Genomic DNA, 16,535 nt, shown 5'->3' with positions numbered 1-16,535 from the left:
CATGTATTATTGTTGTACCAAAAAATTAGATTCAGGGCTAAGGAAGTGGCTCAGTTGGTAAAGTGCTTGCCACACAAGCATAAGGATCTGGATTTGGATTCCCAGAGTCCAGGTAAATGCCAGACAGGGAAGTGCACATTTGTAAGCCCAGTGCTGAAGAGGTGGAAACAAGTGAATCTCTGGATCAGGATAGGTGGTTAGACTGGCTGAATTAGTGATCTTTGGGCTCAAGTGAGAGACTGCCTCAATAAATAACATAGAGAGTGATTGAGGAAGACACTCAACAGCCTCTGGCCTACACACACACACACACACACACACACACACACACATACCTACACATGCACCTGAATCTATACACACACATATCCCCACACATATTACAAACAAGCATGCATACATGCATGCACACCACAACCATATATACACATGTACAAAACCAGATGCTCCTGCATACATTTGTATTTTAGAAAATTCTATAATAAATAAAAGTATTGTCAAATCCAGACATAAGGTTAGAATTTCTATTATAACCAATATTCATAGAAAAGATGACCACAAGGGCAATAGTTTGTCAATCTAATTTTTGGCCTTAGAAAAGTTCCAGAATGAAACTTGAATTGTTAATGAAAAAAAGTCACTGCTTTTATGTGGAGTGTCATTTTATTGTCTTGGTCCGTAAGGGTATGTTGATACAGTACAGTACTAAAATAAGCAGTAACATAGGAAGGACAGAGGTAATAGAAGGCCAGGCAAAAGAATCCTGCTCACGTTGCAGCTTATTTTATTTCTTAATGGTTTCTCATTCCCTCCTAATGCCTTTCACTCACATCCCAAGTTGAGCAGTTGGCAGAGAACACAACAGATGGATAAACCCAAGACACACAGTCTATCTGGCACCCGACACTTGACTTTTATTTACTAAACAGTTAGACAGACTTTAAGAACCTTGTCTGCTAATATTCTGATCTGGTTTAATGTTCAGTCAGTACCTAGCACATAAATATTAAAATATTGCCATAGAAGAGATCCCACCCTCTGTTTCTTTACATAATTGAGTGGCTAATTATCCCTTTCTTGTTGTAAATTGCTGAAATACTGAACACCGAATTTAAAGATACAAGTTTTTTTTGTTGTTGTTGTTGTTTTTTCGTTGTGTTTTTTTTTGAGGAGGTAGGGTTTTACTCTAACCCAGGCTGACCCGGAAGTCACTATGTTGTCTCAGGGTGGCTTCAAACTCATGGTGATCCTCCTACCTCTGCCTCCCAAGAGCTGAGATTAAAGGCATGTGCCACCATGCCTGGCTACAACTGCTATTTTTTAAAGGCATTTATGACTTTAAATACTAGGGTTCCATTGAAGTGTTTCTTTCTAAAAGGTGTTTTAGTCATCCAAGTCAGAGTCAGCTATTCCAGGTAGAACTTCTTGGTAAACTTGGTAGCTAAGAGCTGATGATTGAAGAAAATGAGTTCAGGGAAAATAGATGAGTTAGTGAAGTGTGTATTGTGCAATTGTGAGGAGCTGAGGTTGGACCCCAGGCAACCATGTAAAATATCAGGTTCAGTGGCCCACATCTATACTCCCAGTGCCAAAGAGACAGAAATGTCAGGAGTCCTAGGGCTTGTTGGCTAGTCAGTGTACCTGAATTGGTGATCTCTGGGTTCAGTGGGAGGCCCTATTTCAAATACTACTACTACTACTACTACTACTACTACTACTACTACTACTACTACTACTAATGATAATGATAATAAGGTAGGCCCAGGAGGTGGCTCAGTGAATAAATAGCTTGTCATGTAAGCATGAGAGGCAGAGATCAGATACTCAGTGTCACTGTAAAGTCCATATTGGGGTGACAGCTGACTATAATCCCAATGTTTAGGAAGCAGAAACAAGGCACCCTCAAAGTAAACTGGCAAGTTAGACTAGTGAGATCAGTGAGAAACTCAGGAAATAATGTGGAGAGCACTTGACTGTGATGCCTCATTTCAACCTCTGTCTTTCACGTGCATGTGCCATCCAAACCCATGTAATATGTGGAACACACATACACACACATACCACACACATACAGGCACACAAAAAGTTAAAGTGAAAAATGAATGAGGAAGGCACCTAATGTTACTGACTGGCCACAAGCATGTGCACAAATATATGCCCACACACATAGGACCATACTTGCACCCCACACTCATACACAAAAAGATGAATTCAGACAATTGATATCTTTCTTCTTTACCATCATTACATGTTACTAAATTAAAAGTTCATGCAGCCTTTTCATAGTCTTCTTGCCCACCAAGCAGAATAAACAGCTTCTCCAGTCTGTTCACATAACATTTTATGTACGTCTCTGAGATAATGTGTCTATACCCATGTTCAGATGTTAGCTGGAGAAAAGGGAATTGGTGTCTCTTTTACTTCTGTGATCCCAGAACTGGGCCCAACAGAAGGCACCTCTGCTGATGGATTCTGGAGGATAACTGTTAATGGAATTGTCCAGGCTTCAAGAATACTTATCCCCAGCAGCACAGGAGAAGAGCAAAGGACACCTAAACCAAGCTGAGGGCAAATGATTAAAGACCCCACAAGGCAGTGATGCTTTAGCAAAAATCCTTAAATTTTTCTGCAAAGTATACTTTAGGGAAGTAGAGTGAAAGACAATCTCTTCTCTATCTAGCAAAACTTGGGAGTGCTGATTCTTGGAATGAGAAATGTGTACCTCTCTGGAATTTGCTATTTTTTTAATAAGTGTTCTCCCTCTTCACCCCTTCTCCCCTAAGCGTAATCAGCCATTATTATCTTGTTCTGTTTTTATCCAGTCTCAGATTGAAAACCTCCTGGATTTCTGATAACATTTCTAGGACATGTTCTTTTGTTTTTCAAAAATTTATTTATTTATTCATTTGAGAGAGAGGGGGAAAAGAGAGAGAGACAGAGAGAGAAAATGGGCATGCCAGGGCCTTCAGCTGTTTCAAACAAACTCCAGATGTACGTACCACCTTGTTCATCTGACTTACATGGGTATTGGGGAATTGAACCAGGGTCCTTAGGCTTCACAAACAAGCACCTTAATTGATAAGCCATCTCTACAGCCCAACATGTTCCTTTTTGATGGCTTCATAGCAACTTGCTGCATGACTGATGATAAGTGAACCAATGCCTTCAGGGTACTTAAGCTCCAGTAGAGGTAACTGATCCAGAGTCACCCTGTAAATTACTCATCACAAGGGACACTTTGGACAGGAAGTAGTTTGGAGGATGGGTATCTCACTGTCCTCAATTAGGAGCTGACTGATGATACTGTCGTCTATGTCTTAAATCATCTTTCACTTGGGAGATTTCCTGATTTAGATGTCAGTTATGGTTCTTCAGATGTCTCAGCAGGTGATTTACAATTTATTTTCAATGTCTTGTATTTTCCAGCACAGTTTTATAGTTTCACATTTTTTAAAGACTATTTTATAAGTCGCACAGTGAAATGAGAAGCCCAAATCCTTATTCCTGAAAGATCTACCTTAAAATTATCACAATTTCCTAGGAGCCCAGATTTTGTAAGAGATCCAACAATGTTGGCTGCATTTTCTTTCAAATTTATGATGTGTAGAAGCAAACATTTATCTTGTTAAATAATTTCTAACTTATATCACTTTACTTTTTAATAATGAATTATAACTCTCATTTAACTAACTGTAAAAAAAGTGCAAATGAGTTCTTTTTTTCCTTGAAAGGAAAAGTTCAGGCATGTAGTTGACTAAGTACTCAGTATATAAAAGCAGTGTCTCTTAAAAGCAAGTTATATTTATAGAAGTTCTCTAGTGTCCAGAGCCTGGTGGTGGCTAGGTGTGTGTGTAATGGCCCTTACTCTCTGTTCTATAGGGATCTGTCTCTGAGATAATATGTTCTGAGAATCACATTTCAAGTCCTATTGACTGGCTGGTGTGTGCCCAGAGAAGAGGGATCACAATATTAAGATACTCCTAGCTGTCACGAATGGTTTTCAGATTAGAAGACTTGACAGTGGATGTCATATATGAGAGGTGTAAGACTATTTTCCCCATGTAATTTCAGAGGGAAGAAATAAAGACTAATAGGCAAAAGTGTAGGGTGATTCATTTAAGTCAAGAAGGTATTGATTTAGTAACCATACATGGGTTCTTTCTCTTTGCTCACCACCATGAAAATTCAGTAGCAAAAGTATCTGTTTTAGAGAAATTTTCATTAGAACCTCATTATGTTCTTTGGTGACAATGGTAAATACAATTGTGTAACTTAATCTCTGTCCTATATTAAGATTATCTGTCTTGCTTGCTTATTTTCCTTTTCCTTTTTTTTTTTTTTTTTGTTTTGTTTTGTTTTTCAAGGTAAGGTTTCACTCTAGCCCAGGCTAACTTGGAATTCACTATGTAGTCTCAGGTTGGCCTTGAACTCATGACAATCCTCCTACCTGTGCCTCCTGAGTACTGGGATTAAAGTTGTGTACCACCACGCCTGGCTTGTCTTGCTTATTTTTTAGGTATATGCACCTGAATAAACTTATGTACATTATGCATATCCTCAGTGGATTTTGACAGAGTAGATACTGAGTTCAGCTGCTATTCATGACCCATGCTTATATTCTAGGATTGCAGCATGTATCAAGCATACTTTAAGACCTTTGGTGGCAGGCTTTCCCTCCTTGAAATAACTCACAAGGGTAAACAATAATTGGTTCACACTTGTTTTATTATTAAATAGATTTACACTTTAAATTGTTCTTATATTGAGTACTAATTACATATTCTATCCCTGTGTGTTAGCTGTGTTAAGATCCAATGTGGCCAGGTGTGAGTACATGCCTTTAATCACAACACTCAGTAGGCAGAGGCAGAAGGATTGCTGTGAATTCAAGGCAAGCCTGAGACTACATAGTAAATTCCAAGTCAGCCTGGGGTAGAATGAGAACCTGCCTATAAAAATGCACACAAACAAACAAAAAAGATCCAATGGGCTTTAAAGAATTTAAAGTTTGAAGCTATCAATCATTATATATACATACATACATATGTTTGATATAGATATATTATATACAATATATGTTTGATCATTTATTTCCTGAAGTCACAAATATAGAAGGAAAAATTCTTTCACCCTGAAAGAAAAGAAATGATATTGTATAAGATATCTCAAAAACATATGAGCAATTTTCTGAAATAGTTAATAGAGTGCCAACAAGTTAATGACCTTATAAAATTTAATTTCTGAAAATTATGTTCAAGTAGCCAGAAATGTAGACACAGCATTAATGATACACAAAATCGAATCAGATTTACTATCTGCTGCCTGATTTGTTGCTTTGCATGCTATAATTCTGGTACTTAACATCAGTTGTTTCCAAATATTTCATTCAGCATTTAATTTTCTTCAGTGAATCATAACTAATAGAAAAATTTTGTTTTGTTTTGAGAGAGTGTCTCACTATATAGGCCAAGCAACACAGAAGCTGATAATCCTCCTACCTCAGCCTCACTAGTACTTTTATTGTACAAATGTGTCACCATGCCCAGCCACAGTGGAGAGATATTAACACTGAACACTAAGGTCACACCTCCTAAAAATAGTCTAGTAAAATCATGTGTCAAGTTTATAATTATACATTAGAACTAATATCAAAATAAAATCTCAGACTTTAAAATCTAAGGTTCAATACCTAACTTGTTAAATAATCACTACAACATAGAATATAACTTTACACTTTCTCAGCCTAGTTCTTTTTATCTAGCTTTTAAAAATTTTCTTTTTACTCTCTGTTACTTTTCTTGGTCTTATTATGATGAGGTTTATTAAGTCTAACCCTAGGGAATGTGATTCCATATGAAGTGTCTTATAGATGCATATATGCTATGAATAATAAGAGATATTGGCTCCAATGTCAAAGGAATGAAAACAACTAATAAGTTGTATTTTATACATAGCTATGCCAAGTACTGGGAGGTACACAGTGATAAACAATAGCTACAATGGAATCCTTTCTTCAGTTTTTCAGAAAACCATAGGCCATCCCTAACCTGACCTATGATTTTTTCCAAAACCTCCCAGAGTTTACAATGATAAGGGTCCTTTTAAATTTTCTGGACAGACGCAAGCTGTCAACTAAAGAAATGAGACAGGTAACAATACTACCACCAGTCCTGGGAGTTTTGTCCTGCTTTATTTTCCACATGTTATTAATTTGCCCTTCTGTAGCTTAAATTCATAGCTAGAAAGGACAAGCGTTTTGTTTAAAAGATCTGTAAAAGACAGTATATCCTCAGAAACAAATTTTAAGCTTATGGCTATTGGAAACCCCTGATGTAATTTTCTTCAAATAATTAACTAAAGTACTGATTGAAAAGCAAAAAATAAATAAATAAAATAAAATAAAATAAAATAAAAATCTATGGCTTCTTTTGGAGAAGACTGGAATTAAAAAACTCAATATCAGGAAATGCATACATACACACACATACACACACACACACACACACGCACACCCCCCCCACACACACACATAATAGGATAATAACATGTGTCCTTCTAATAATGTTAAGCAGGTATTGGTTTTTTTCTCTATTTTATTTATTTATTTATTGTTTGTTTTGTTTTTTTTTAATTTTTATTAGCATTTTCCATGATTATAAAAAAATATCCCATGGTAATTCCCTCCCTACCCCATTGGTGGAATTAAATATGACCCCATATCACCTGCATCATCTCGGGCTTTGCTCCTCTGCTTTAGAGTGAACATAAAGAGAAGATGATTCTACTAAATCATGTTTTCGATAAAGTTGTGACTGAAATATCAGTCTCTTTTAATATGCTACAGAAGATTTTACTTGTTAGGACCATTTGCTTTTTTAGTTCCCATGCTTCTTTTTTAATACATACTCCCCTTTTAATAGGTAAAAACAGAAACAAATACGCTCATATTTCTCTCTCTGACTAGACTGAGGGTGAATTATTATAACTATTATAAGTTTCTAAGTAGGGCATCTATGGTAACTTTTAGAAATAGCAAGGAATAAAGATTGGTAATTTCTAAATATCAAATGCATTAGTTATGTTCTCATTGCTGGGACACAATACACTACAGAAATTTAAGAGTGGAAGTATTTATTTCAGCTTATCATTATCAGGTCCATAGTTCATCATTTTATGTAAGGTATAATGGCAGAAGCTTAAACCAGAACTGGTCATATTAAGTCCATCATGAGAAAACGCAGAGCAATGAATGCTGGTGCTCAGCCATTTTTAATGCAGTGTAGGACCCTCACTCGTAGAATATTTCCACCCTCAGGTAATATAAGTCTTCCCACCATAGAATGCTCAGAAGCTAACCTAATCTAGACAATCCCTCTTTGGTGATTCTAGATTGTATTAAGTCTATATAAACCATCACACCAAAGCTTCAAACTTGAGCTTCAAAAGTGCTAACAATATTTTAAAAGCTTCTACATATTGATATGTCATGTGACAACAGCTTATTTCTCCATGACAAACAGTGACATTCACTGGACCATCTTAGAGATTATAATTATGTTTACAAAATAAAACAAATTCCCCCCTCAAGAAAAAGAGCAATTGACACTTACCATAGCAAAGCACAGCATTTTAACTACAAAAATCCACAAAACCTATGTCAACTAATGACATTCCCAATTATCACAACTTTAAAGACCTTTAACGCCCAAGTAACAGTATGTTTGCATGTAACTCTAATGGTGTATGGTAGAGGGGGATCTTAGGTGTCAGTGGTAGATAAGAGGGGGGTGCCAGGAAAGGAGAAAGAAGGTATTATTGCTTTTTCACCACAACAGGATTTTGGGCAGTGTAAATATTATAAATGAGATTTTACCATGGTACTTTAATAGATTATATGTCATATCTTGTTATCATGTGTAGCTTGTAATGTGATATAAAATATTACATCAGATCAACTGATGAAAATAATCCGCCTCATATGAACAAGTGGACATACTTCTGTGATGAGTAACATGAGTTCCAGTTCCATAGAATGTTCCCTGGTGTCAGACACTTATGTGTTTTCACTTTGTCCTTTTCAAAATATATGGGAAGTTTCCTCTAACCTTGGGAAAGTCCTAAGATCCTAGAACAATAATGACATTATAAGTGATAGAAATGTTGAGCTTAGAGATAATTATGATAGTTTCATTGATGGTGCAATATGTAGCTACACTTCTTAGCACAGCTTTGCCCGACTATGATGTTATCAGTTATGCTGTAGAATACAGAAGTGATTTAAGTTAAGAAAAACCCTAATCTTTAAAATAATGGGTGTGCATGTATATATAGCAGTATACTTCTTATTTAGAAAAAGCACTCAAACTCTCTAAAATTGAATTAATAATAAAATGAAGATCCTTTTAGGTTAATCCATACTATATTACTGCTATTGTAAAGTGTGGACATGTAATTTTTTTTCTCAATATATTGAATTTTTCTTTACATTGTACTTAAAAATTATACCTGTGTTCTAGGTCATGCTTAAAGACTATAGTTTCATAAATTAATTTTAGAAATACTTGGCAGAAGTAGATCATACTAATATAGAATTGTTCATTTATTTTGCACTGCCTAAACCTGTTAACTCAGGAGCCAAAGCAAATTCCTATACCCAGCTAAATTCCTAAGGTTCTACCAAGAATGTACCCATCCTCTCAGGAGTAACTCATTCTAGCTGGTATGCTGTTCTCAAACTCAACTTGTCATTTCATCTCTTACTATATCATATGTTCATAATAAATAGTGACTACCTGATAGATTTGTTCTGGGAACATCACCTGCCCAATAAAATAGCATTTATTAATGTGGACAGAGGTTTGAGAAGAAGAAAGAAAGAAGGGCTACTAAACAGCATGCAGGGAAACATGGGCTGTGAAGTCAGTGGCATCCCACTTTACATCTCAGGTAATGCTAGCAGTTAGATATCCTTGACCATTCTATTTAATTTCTCAGAGCCTCCATTTTTATGTTAATGTTTGAGGCCATGACTATGGAGTAGTAAGATAAGGGATAGTCTAAAGCCCTACACATAATAGCTATTCAGAGATCTTTGTTCCTTATGGTAGTGGCTAATAAAAATTGTTTTGTGTAATTATTTTTTAGGGTGAGAATGGCTTGCATGGTGTTCCAGGCTTACCTGGTCAAAAGGTAATGAAATTTTTAATGTTTCATACAAACTAAGAATTTTAACATCTTGGCAATTGAATTCACACAGAATATAGTGCAGGATTAAGTAATGTACTTGGTAAAAGCAAATTCCATTAGTATCTTAGAAAACTAAGACCCAGTTTTTCCAAAGAAAGTCATTTCCTTCTCAGAGGGTCCTCTCTAGGCAAGCATTGTCTTAGGGTTTTAGCAACATTCTTCCCTAAAGAACCAGTAGGCATTCATTCATCCCTTCTGAGGGGCATCTCAAAGTAAAGAGTGAAAAGAAGGCTGAGTGCAGAGTGCCTGCCCAGCATGCGTGAGACCCTAGGTGCAATCTCTAGCACAGGAAGGAGAACATGCCATGCTCTTGATAAATGGGAAGGTTTCCAGTGGCCAGGAGGTTTCTTTCTGTGCCCAGCATTTTTTTCTTAACCAAAGTGAACATCCTTTCATCCTTTACTGCTTCCAAAGGCTGCTTTCCTTCTCTGGGAAAGAGCTTGACGGCATGTGACCAGCATTGCTGGCAGCACAGACTAGTATATTCCAGATTCCCGGAGAGAACAGAATCACTTCCGGTTTGGCCAGCTGTCAAGAAGCACCCCAGATAATCCCACCACAGGCGAGTGCATCATATATGCAGTTTCAGAAGTTACCATGCATCAAGGTTTGTGTCCGTAACTGAAAATATCATTTAAGAAATAGAGACTTATTTACAATCAGAGATTTTAAAAAAGAATCTCTCTACTTTGTTCCAAGTATTGAAATACTGAAGTGTCAGCGATGAAAGAAGCTTCAGAACTTTATAGCATTTCTAGATGCAAGCACTGATCCAGTATGTGCTATATCTGCAAGTTGAGTTGCAGGCCAAGGGATGGGCAGTTTTATCTACTGGGAAATAGCTCTGGACTTCCCAGCAGCTGTCTGCAGTGGCTGCATCATACTGACACCGAAGCTGGTGCACAGGAGGCAGTAAGCAGCTTCTGTGTCAGCTTGAATTAATAGATGGAACTAAAGTCTATATTTTAGGAAAACAATAGGAAAAAAAAAGGTAGGCCATGCATTCAGTGGTTAAAAAAATCACCTACCAACTAGCCTATTTTTGTAGCTCAAACTGACCTGGAATTCACTATGCAGTCTCAGGGCGGCCTCGAACTTATGATGATCCTCCTAACTCTGCCTTCCAAGTACTGGGATTAAAGGCATGTGCCACCACGCCTGGCTTAGCCTATTTTTTAAAATATTTTATATTAGTTTATTTGACAGAGAAAGAGACAGAATGGGTGCGCCAGGGCCTCAAGCCCTTGCAAACAAACTCCAGGCATGTGCGCCCCCTTGTGCATCTGGCTAACGTGGGCCTTGGGGAATCGAACCTGGGTCCTTTGGCTTTGCAGGCAAATGGCTTAACCACTAAGCCACCCCTCCAGCCCAACTAGCCTATTTTTTTAACTGATAGTTTTTCTGAGAGTAAATGAAGGCAAATAATTATGTAATCAGGTGCTTCTACACATATGTACACATATTTGATTATACACACATATATGAATACATACACACACATATATATTCATTATATAAGTAAATGTAATGGGAAGTTCACCTTTTTCATGTATAATTAATATGGATTTTAGGAACTCCAAGTGTCATCTTGTTGAGCTGGGTGTGGTGGTACACATCTGTAATCCAGTACTGGACAGGAGGAGGGTCAGGAGTTCAAAGCCATTCTTGTATACATAGTGAGTTCAAATACAGTGTTAACCACATGAGCCCCTGTCTCAAAAGGTAAACAAGAAAAATAGAAGAAACTGTCATCTCTTGCCACAGTGCACTGAGACTATGGTTACAAGATGCCTCTATGTCATGGTCTCAGTAAATGGAATGTTCACATGGGTCATCCCCCATGCTCACTTGTCTGCTCTGTTGTCATGACGCCTGACATGTAGGAGACACCAAATGAATGTTTGTTGAGTACATGAGGGGAACTTCACACTCCATCTGTGCCAAGTGAAGTGGGAAAATAAATTTAGCAGAGTTCTTTAAAAAAAAATAAAAAAGACATGCATCTTTTAGAATAAAAAGGTAGCCACTCTTCAAGAGAGTGCACTGACTCCCCCATGACTGCAAGGAAGGAAAGCAGAGCAGTGAAGAGCATGGGTTCCTGACAAAGATGCAGAACACCAAGTTCAAATATAAATTCACTCATCCTACAGCTCTCATGAGAAGAATAACGGTGGGAGGCAGGTTTCAAGGAGGTCTGTTTCTGCTGGATCTAAGAAGATGTTAATAATAACAAGAATGGCTAATTCACTGTGTGTTGTACACTATGTTGATAAATTCAATGCACCAAAAGTCACTAAGGAAAGTCCTGTATTCATGATTATCTGTAGGAAACTTAAAAGGATAAAATTTCCTTGCACATAATGAAGTACCTACAAATTTGTTCCTTTAGTATTTAGGAATATTTAAACTTTATGCACTTATATAACACATAATTTTCATTTCTTGATTGTTTTTAAGTTGCTAGAAATATTACTATTATCATGAGGTTTGGACATATTGTTGAAATTTTTCTTATTACTATATTCCTATTTCACAGGGAGAGCAAGGTTTCAAAGGCAACAAAGGAGACATTGGTGAAAAGGTAAAGCTGCCTTTGTATGTGTGCATTCGTAAAGATAAGCACCACCTGAAAACATTTTAAATGTAACATTTAGCTTGTTTTATGTGTTCTAAATAAGATACTCAATAATTTTATAAAGACACTAAAATATTGGCATACATTAAAGTAGCCTTAATATGTTGTTGATAGAACTTTTTCTAAATCATTTAGATAGTGTTCAGTTGGTAATTAAACATTTATTATGCATCATATTTATGTTATGATTCCATTGATCAATTGTGTTTTGATGTGTATCAATAAGCATTTGCTCATATGCAATATTATAACTTATTCTTCAGTAAAAATAGTTCCTTAAGGAATAAATAAAAACTATCTGTGATACTCAGTCTTGCAGGAAAGAAAAAATGGCACAACAAAATTAGGATAACTGAAAATTGTTTAATAGAGGGATGGCTAAAGTTATGGGCAATGTATAGGAAACTCGTAATTTGTGCTAAAATGGTCAGGTAACAGCAGACTCTTTAAAAGTGATTACCAAACCAGGGCTAAGCTGAGGGAAGCATCTATCAGTGTCAGTCTCAAGTAGGAGCCCCAGCAATAAGTGTCCCCAACTCACTGTCGTTCAGCCCTGAGCGCTCCAGATAGTGACTCCTGCTGGCTAAACCCAACTGAGAGCTAGTCAAATGGATGTGGCCCACAAAGCCCGCAGAAAGGTTGGTTAAAGGCGGACAATGTGCCTTGAACAACCAAGTGTAGATGTCACCTCATAACCTAAGTGTTGTCATCTCCAATTTCCTAACAAAATCTGGTCAGTTCATTTTATACTTTAACACAATATTTTTTTCTCAATTTTTATTAACATTTTCCATGATTATAAAAATTATCCCATGGTAATACCCTTCTCCCCCCACTTTCCCCTTTGAAATTCCATTGTCCATCATATCCCCTCCCCATCTCAATCATTCTACTTACATATATGCAATACCAACCTATTAAGTACCCTCCTCCCTTCCTTTCTCTCCCCTTTATATCTCCTTTTTAACTTACTGGCCTCTGCTACTGAATTTTTTCCTTCTCATGCAGAAGCCCAATCATCTGTAGCTAGGATCCACATATGAGGGAGAACATGTGGCACTTGGCTTTCTGGGCCTGGGTTACCTCACTTAGTATAATCCTTTCCAGATCCATCCATTTTTCTGCAAATTTCATAACTTCATTTTTTTTTTTACCACTGAGTAGAACTCCATTGTATAAATGTGCCGTATCTTCATTATCCACTCATCAGTTGAGGGACATCTAGGCTGGTTCCATTTCCCAGCTATTATAAATTGAGCAGCAATAAACATGGTTGAGCATGTACTTCTAAGGAAATGAGATGAGTCCTTAGGACATATGCCTAGGAGTGCTATAGCTGGGTCACAATATTTTATTTTAATAAATAACTACCAAAGTCATTTGATAGTTCTTGAAACATATTTAGGCAATAATTCTTTTACAAACATGTAACTTTCTAAAATCCATTGTTAATTGATTTTTAAATACAAAGTTTGTGCATCTATATCCCATCTCCCTCACCCCAATTCTGCTGAGGGTCTTCCTCAGTGGGGTTATTGGTGTTCATTGTGGGAACCAAGTGGCATCAGTCAGTCAGAGGCCATTCCCACCCATTCTCTGAGGCTCATATAATCTTTTCTCTCCCTCTTCTACTATGTTCCCTGAGCCTTGACAGGCATGATAGAGATCTGATTTAGTGTTGAATTATCCGTAGCTTCAGCATCTTTATTTTAATGAATAAAGGTTGAATGAGCACAGTATCTGTCACCATCTCTCTGGTACAGGTTTTCAGGCCTTGAGAGAAGTACTCAAAACATAGCTTTAACAGGGAAATAAATGAGCTTAAATCAGCCAGCATTGCCTGTGTTTAGCTTTCTTAGCAGTGATCAATTATTTGTAATTTAAATAATTATTTATAGAGACAATGGGCATCTTCTATAATTATGAGACAAATTTCACATGCTGTATACTACATAATAATTATTTTTCTTTATTGAGGGAGAAAAAAGATAGCCATATAATAACCACATGATTGAGGAAAATTCCATTAGAATTATAACTATGTTAAAATGGGTCTCTTAGAAGACCCTTGAACATTTATGCCTTAGGATAAGTCATTGCAGCCTAAGTATTTATGCCATCTTTATGCATTTTTTGGTTTATAAATAGGATTTTCTCTGTAGAAACAGTGGTACTAAACAAGGGATATATTTTCTGTAATCTAGTCACCAATACACTTACAGCATACTAATTATTTTGCTGTTCTCTGTAAAGAGTTGCTAATGCTGGGAAATTGAAAGATCATGTCATGGACATATAGAAATATAGAAAAGCATTCCACTATATTTTGCTTCAAAGATTTTCCTTCTACTTCCTTGTATCTATTAACTACTGAATTTAAGTAGACAACTTCACTATAAGGTGATGATATTTGTGTTTGAAAGATATCAGAAAGAAAGCATGAAAGAGACAAGGCAATGCCCTCAATGAGAGTTTAATTCTAATGATATGTATTCAGATGTGATATTCATGAAATAATCCTTATGCTTACAATGTTTGCTTTGGTTATGTTACTATGTATTAAGGGTTTGGGAGCTAACTCAAAATGGTTGAAGTGCTTGCTTGCAAAGTCTGACCACCTGGGCTCAATTCCCTAGTACCCATGTAAAGCCACATGCACAAAGTGACATATGTGTCTGGAGTTTGTGTGCAGCGGCAAGAGGCCCTGGCATGTCCATTCTCTTTTCTCTCCCTTCCCTTCTTCCTCCTCCCGCCCTCCCTCATTGCAAATAAATAAACAAAAGTATATTTAATATATTTCCTATATATCAAATGATTTATTCTTTCCAAAATTAAGTGCTGAGAAATAGTTGTATGCAAAACATGTATTTTTCCACATAAATAATTAAGGTCAGATGATTGATATGTTTTTGAACAAAAAAATCATGTAACAGCATTAAGTTTGGTATGACAAAAGCCTGAGGTACCTACAACATACTTTTGTTTACAACATACTCTTTTTCTGAACAAAATCAGTCAACCTACTTTAAATTGTAATTCCTTGTGAAAAAATGAATATATAATTATTTTTAAAACACTTTCTTTTTAAATTACCTTAGTTTCCCATTTCCTGTGATTAAATTGAACAGAGTTGAGTGAAATACTAGTTGCAGAATAAAATAATCCAGGAAGTTGTTACTAGTCTAAGATTTCTTAACTCTTAGGGACATATAATCCCTGGTCAAAGAATAACAATTTTAAGCACTAAGTGGTAATTGTCATGTGATATTTTTATTTCTGTTCTTTTTCATTATGGCTAGAAACTCAGACGTCAGCCCAGTTCACTTCACGGGAATGACCAAGAGTTTCCTCAGAAACTCAGATCTACAAATTTACTATCAATTCACAGAACTGATGAGACTTGAACAAGTACACAAAACCTTATTTTAAAGTCCTATGATCCATTTGTATGCATAGGGGATTGACTGGTTGTAAAACTTCCCTGAACATACTCTGCAGATATTTAAATCCCCGCATGAAATGTAGTGAATAGTGAATACACATTCTCCTGTATATTTTTAATAATCTCTAAGCTACTTATGCTAATCAGCATACTGTAAATGCTATGCAAATAGTTGCTGTGCTCTGTTATTTAAGGAATAATTATAAGAAAGATACTCTTTATTCTATATAGACATATATTTTTTCTAAATAGCTTTGATCCATAGTTAGTTGAATCCAAGGATCTGAAATCCAGGTACAGAAGTCTGACTATGTATTCCAAAGTATAACTACTTGTAACAACAGGGCAGAACCTCACCATTACTGATCAAATACAATTCATTCATGTCAGTCCTGAAGTGAAACTTAACAGGTGGTTAGGCTTCTCAAAACTAGTTGTGTAGACAGGATATGCCCCAAAATACAGTTCTTTTCAGGTTTACCATGTTTGTCATTTAGACATAGGATTGATCCCTTCCCATTCTCCCATCCCTTTTTCAAAAGTTGTAATCCTTGGATTCTCCAGCAGCCAAGCTTGTGAGGCCAAAAGGATAAGAGTCTCTATCCATGCCTGACTTCTCCATTTCTATGGTAGTTATTAGGGGCATTTCCTGAGGCTCCTTAAGTATTACTGTAGGTACTGAGCTGCTTCTGCTCTTAGACCATATGTAGAATTTACTCTTAAAGTGACGGTTATGCCCATACTCTCAGCCTCCCTTGGAATGCTTGTGTCAAATGCTTCTTATATAACCAGATGTGACCTCATGAACTGAGCTCGCAAAATCATGTTAGAAAAAGGCCATTCCAGAGTTCATTGACATGATCTTCATTCTTAAGCTCTGAGCCTAGAGTTTTACTTCATGTACTTGTGAAAGAATACCATTTGGTTACACTTAGGAAAACAAGGCATAAGTAGATAAGAAAGTGGATCTATCACCTTCAGTATAACTTCCAATATTTTTAAAGAGGTGTTTTACATTGCATTAGTTTGCTTTCAAGATGATCATTCCTTTATGTATTCATGCAAGGTCTGAATAAATTGAAGCTTAAGAGCAGATTTTCTCATATTTAAAGTCAGCCCTGCCAAACTTGTCAAGTGTCATTTCAGTGACAGCAATAAACAGTTGTAGTTGGTGTTTAAGGCACATTTTTCCTGATTGATTACCTAAAGTGC

At 36.4% G+C, this 16,535-nt stretch overlaps 1 protein-coding gene across 1 annotated transcript in view; it reads left to right on the top strand.

Annotated features, from left to right (window-relative positions):
• Col19a1 (collagen type XIX alpha 1 chain) overlaps positions 1–16,535 on the top strand; it is a 332,428-nt gene that overhangs the window by 79,120 nt on the left and 236,773 nt on the right. Inside the window, exons 10-11 of the mRNA XM_045156777.1 lie at positions 9,145–9,189; positions 11,783–11,827. Of these exons, the coding sequence (XP_045012712.1) occupies positions 9,145–9,189; positions 11,783–11,827 (90 nt within the window). The remainder of the gene's footprint in view (positions 1–9,144; positions 9,190–11,782; positions 11,828–16,535) is intronic.

This window comes from Jaculus jaculus, chromosome 8 (genome assembly GCF_020740685.1).
Source record: "Jaculus jaculus isolate mJacJac1 chromosome 8, mJacJac1.mat.Y.cur, whole genome shotgun sequence".
In the NCBI taxonomy this organism is placed as follows: domain Eukaryota; kingdom Metazoa; phylum Chordata; class Mammalia; order Rodentia; family Dipodidae; genus Jaculus; species Jaculus jaculus.
The sequence above is the reverse complement of the archived record's forward strand: the minus strand, read 5'-3'. Positions and strand labels throughout refer to the sequence as shown.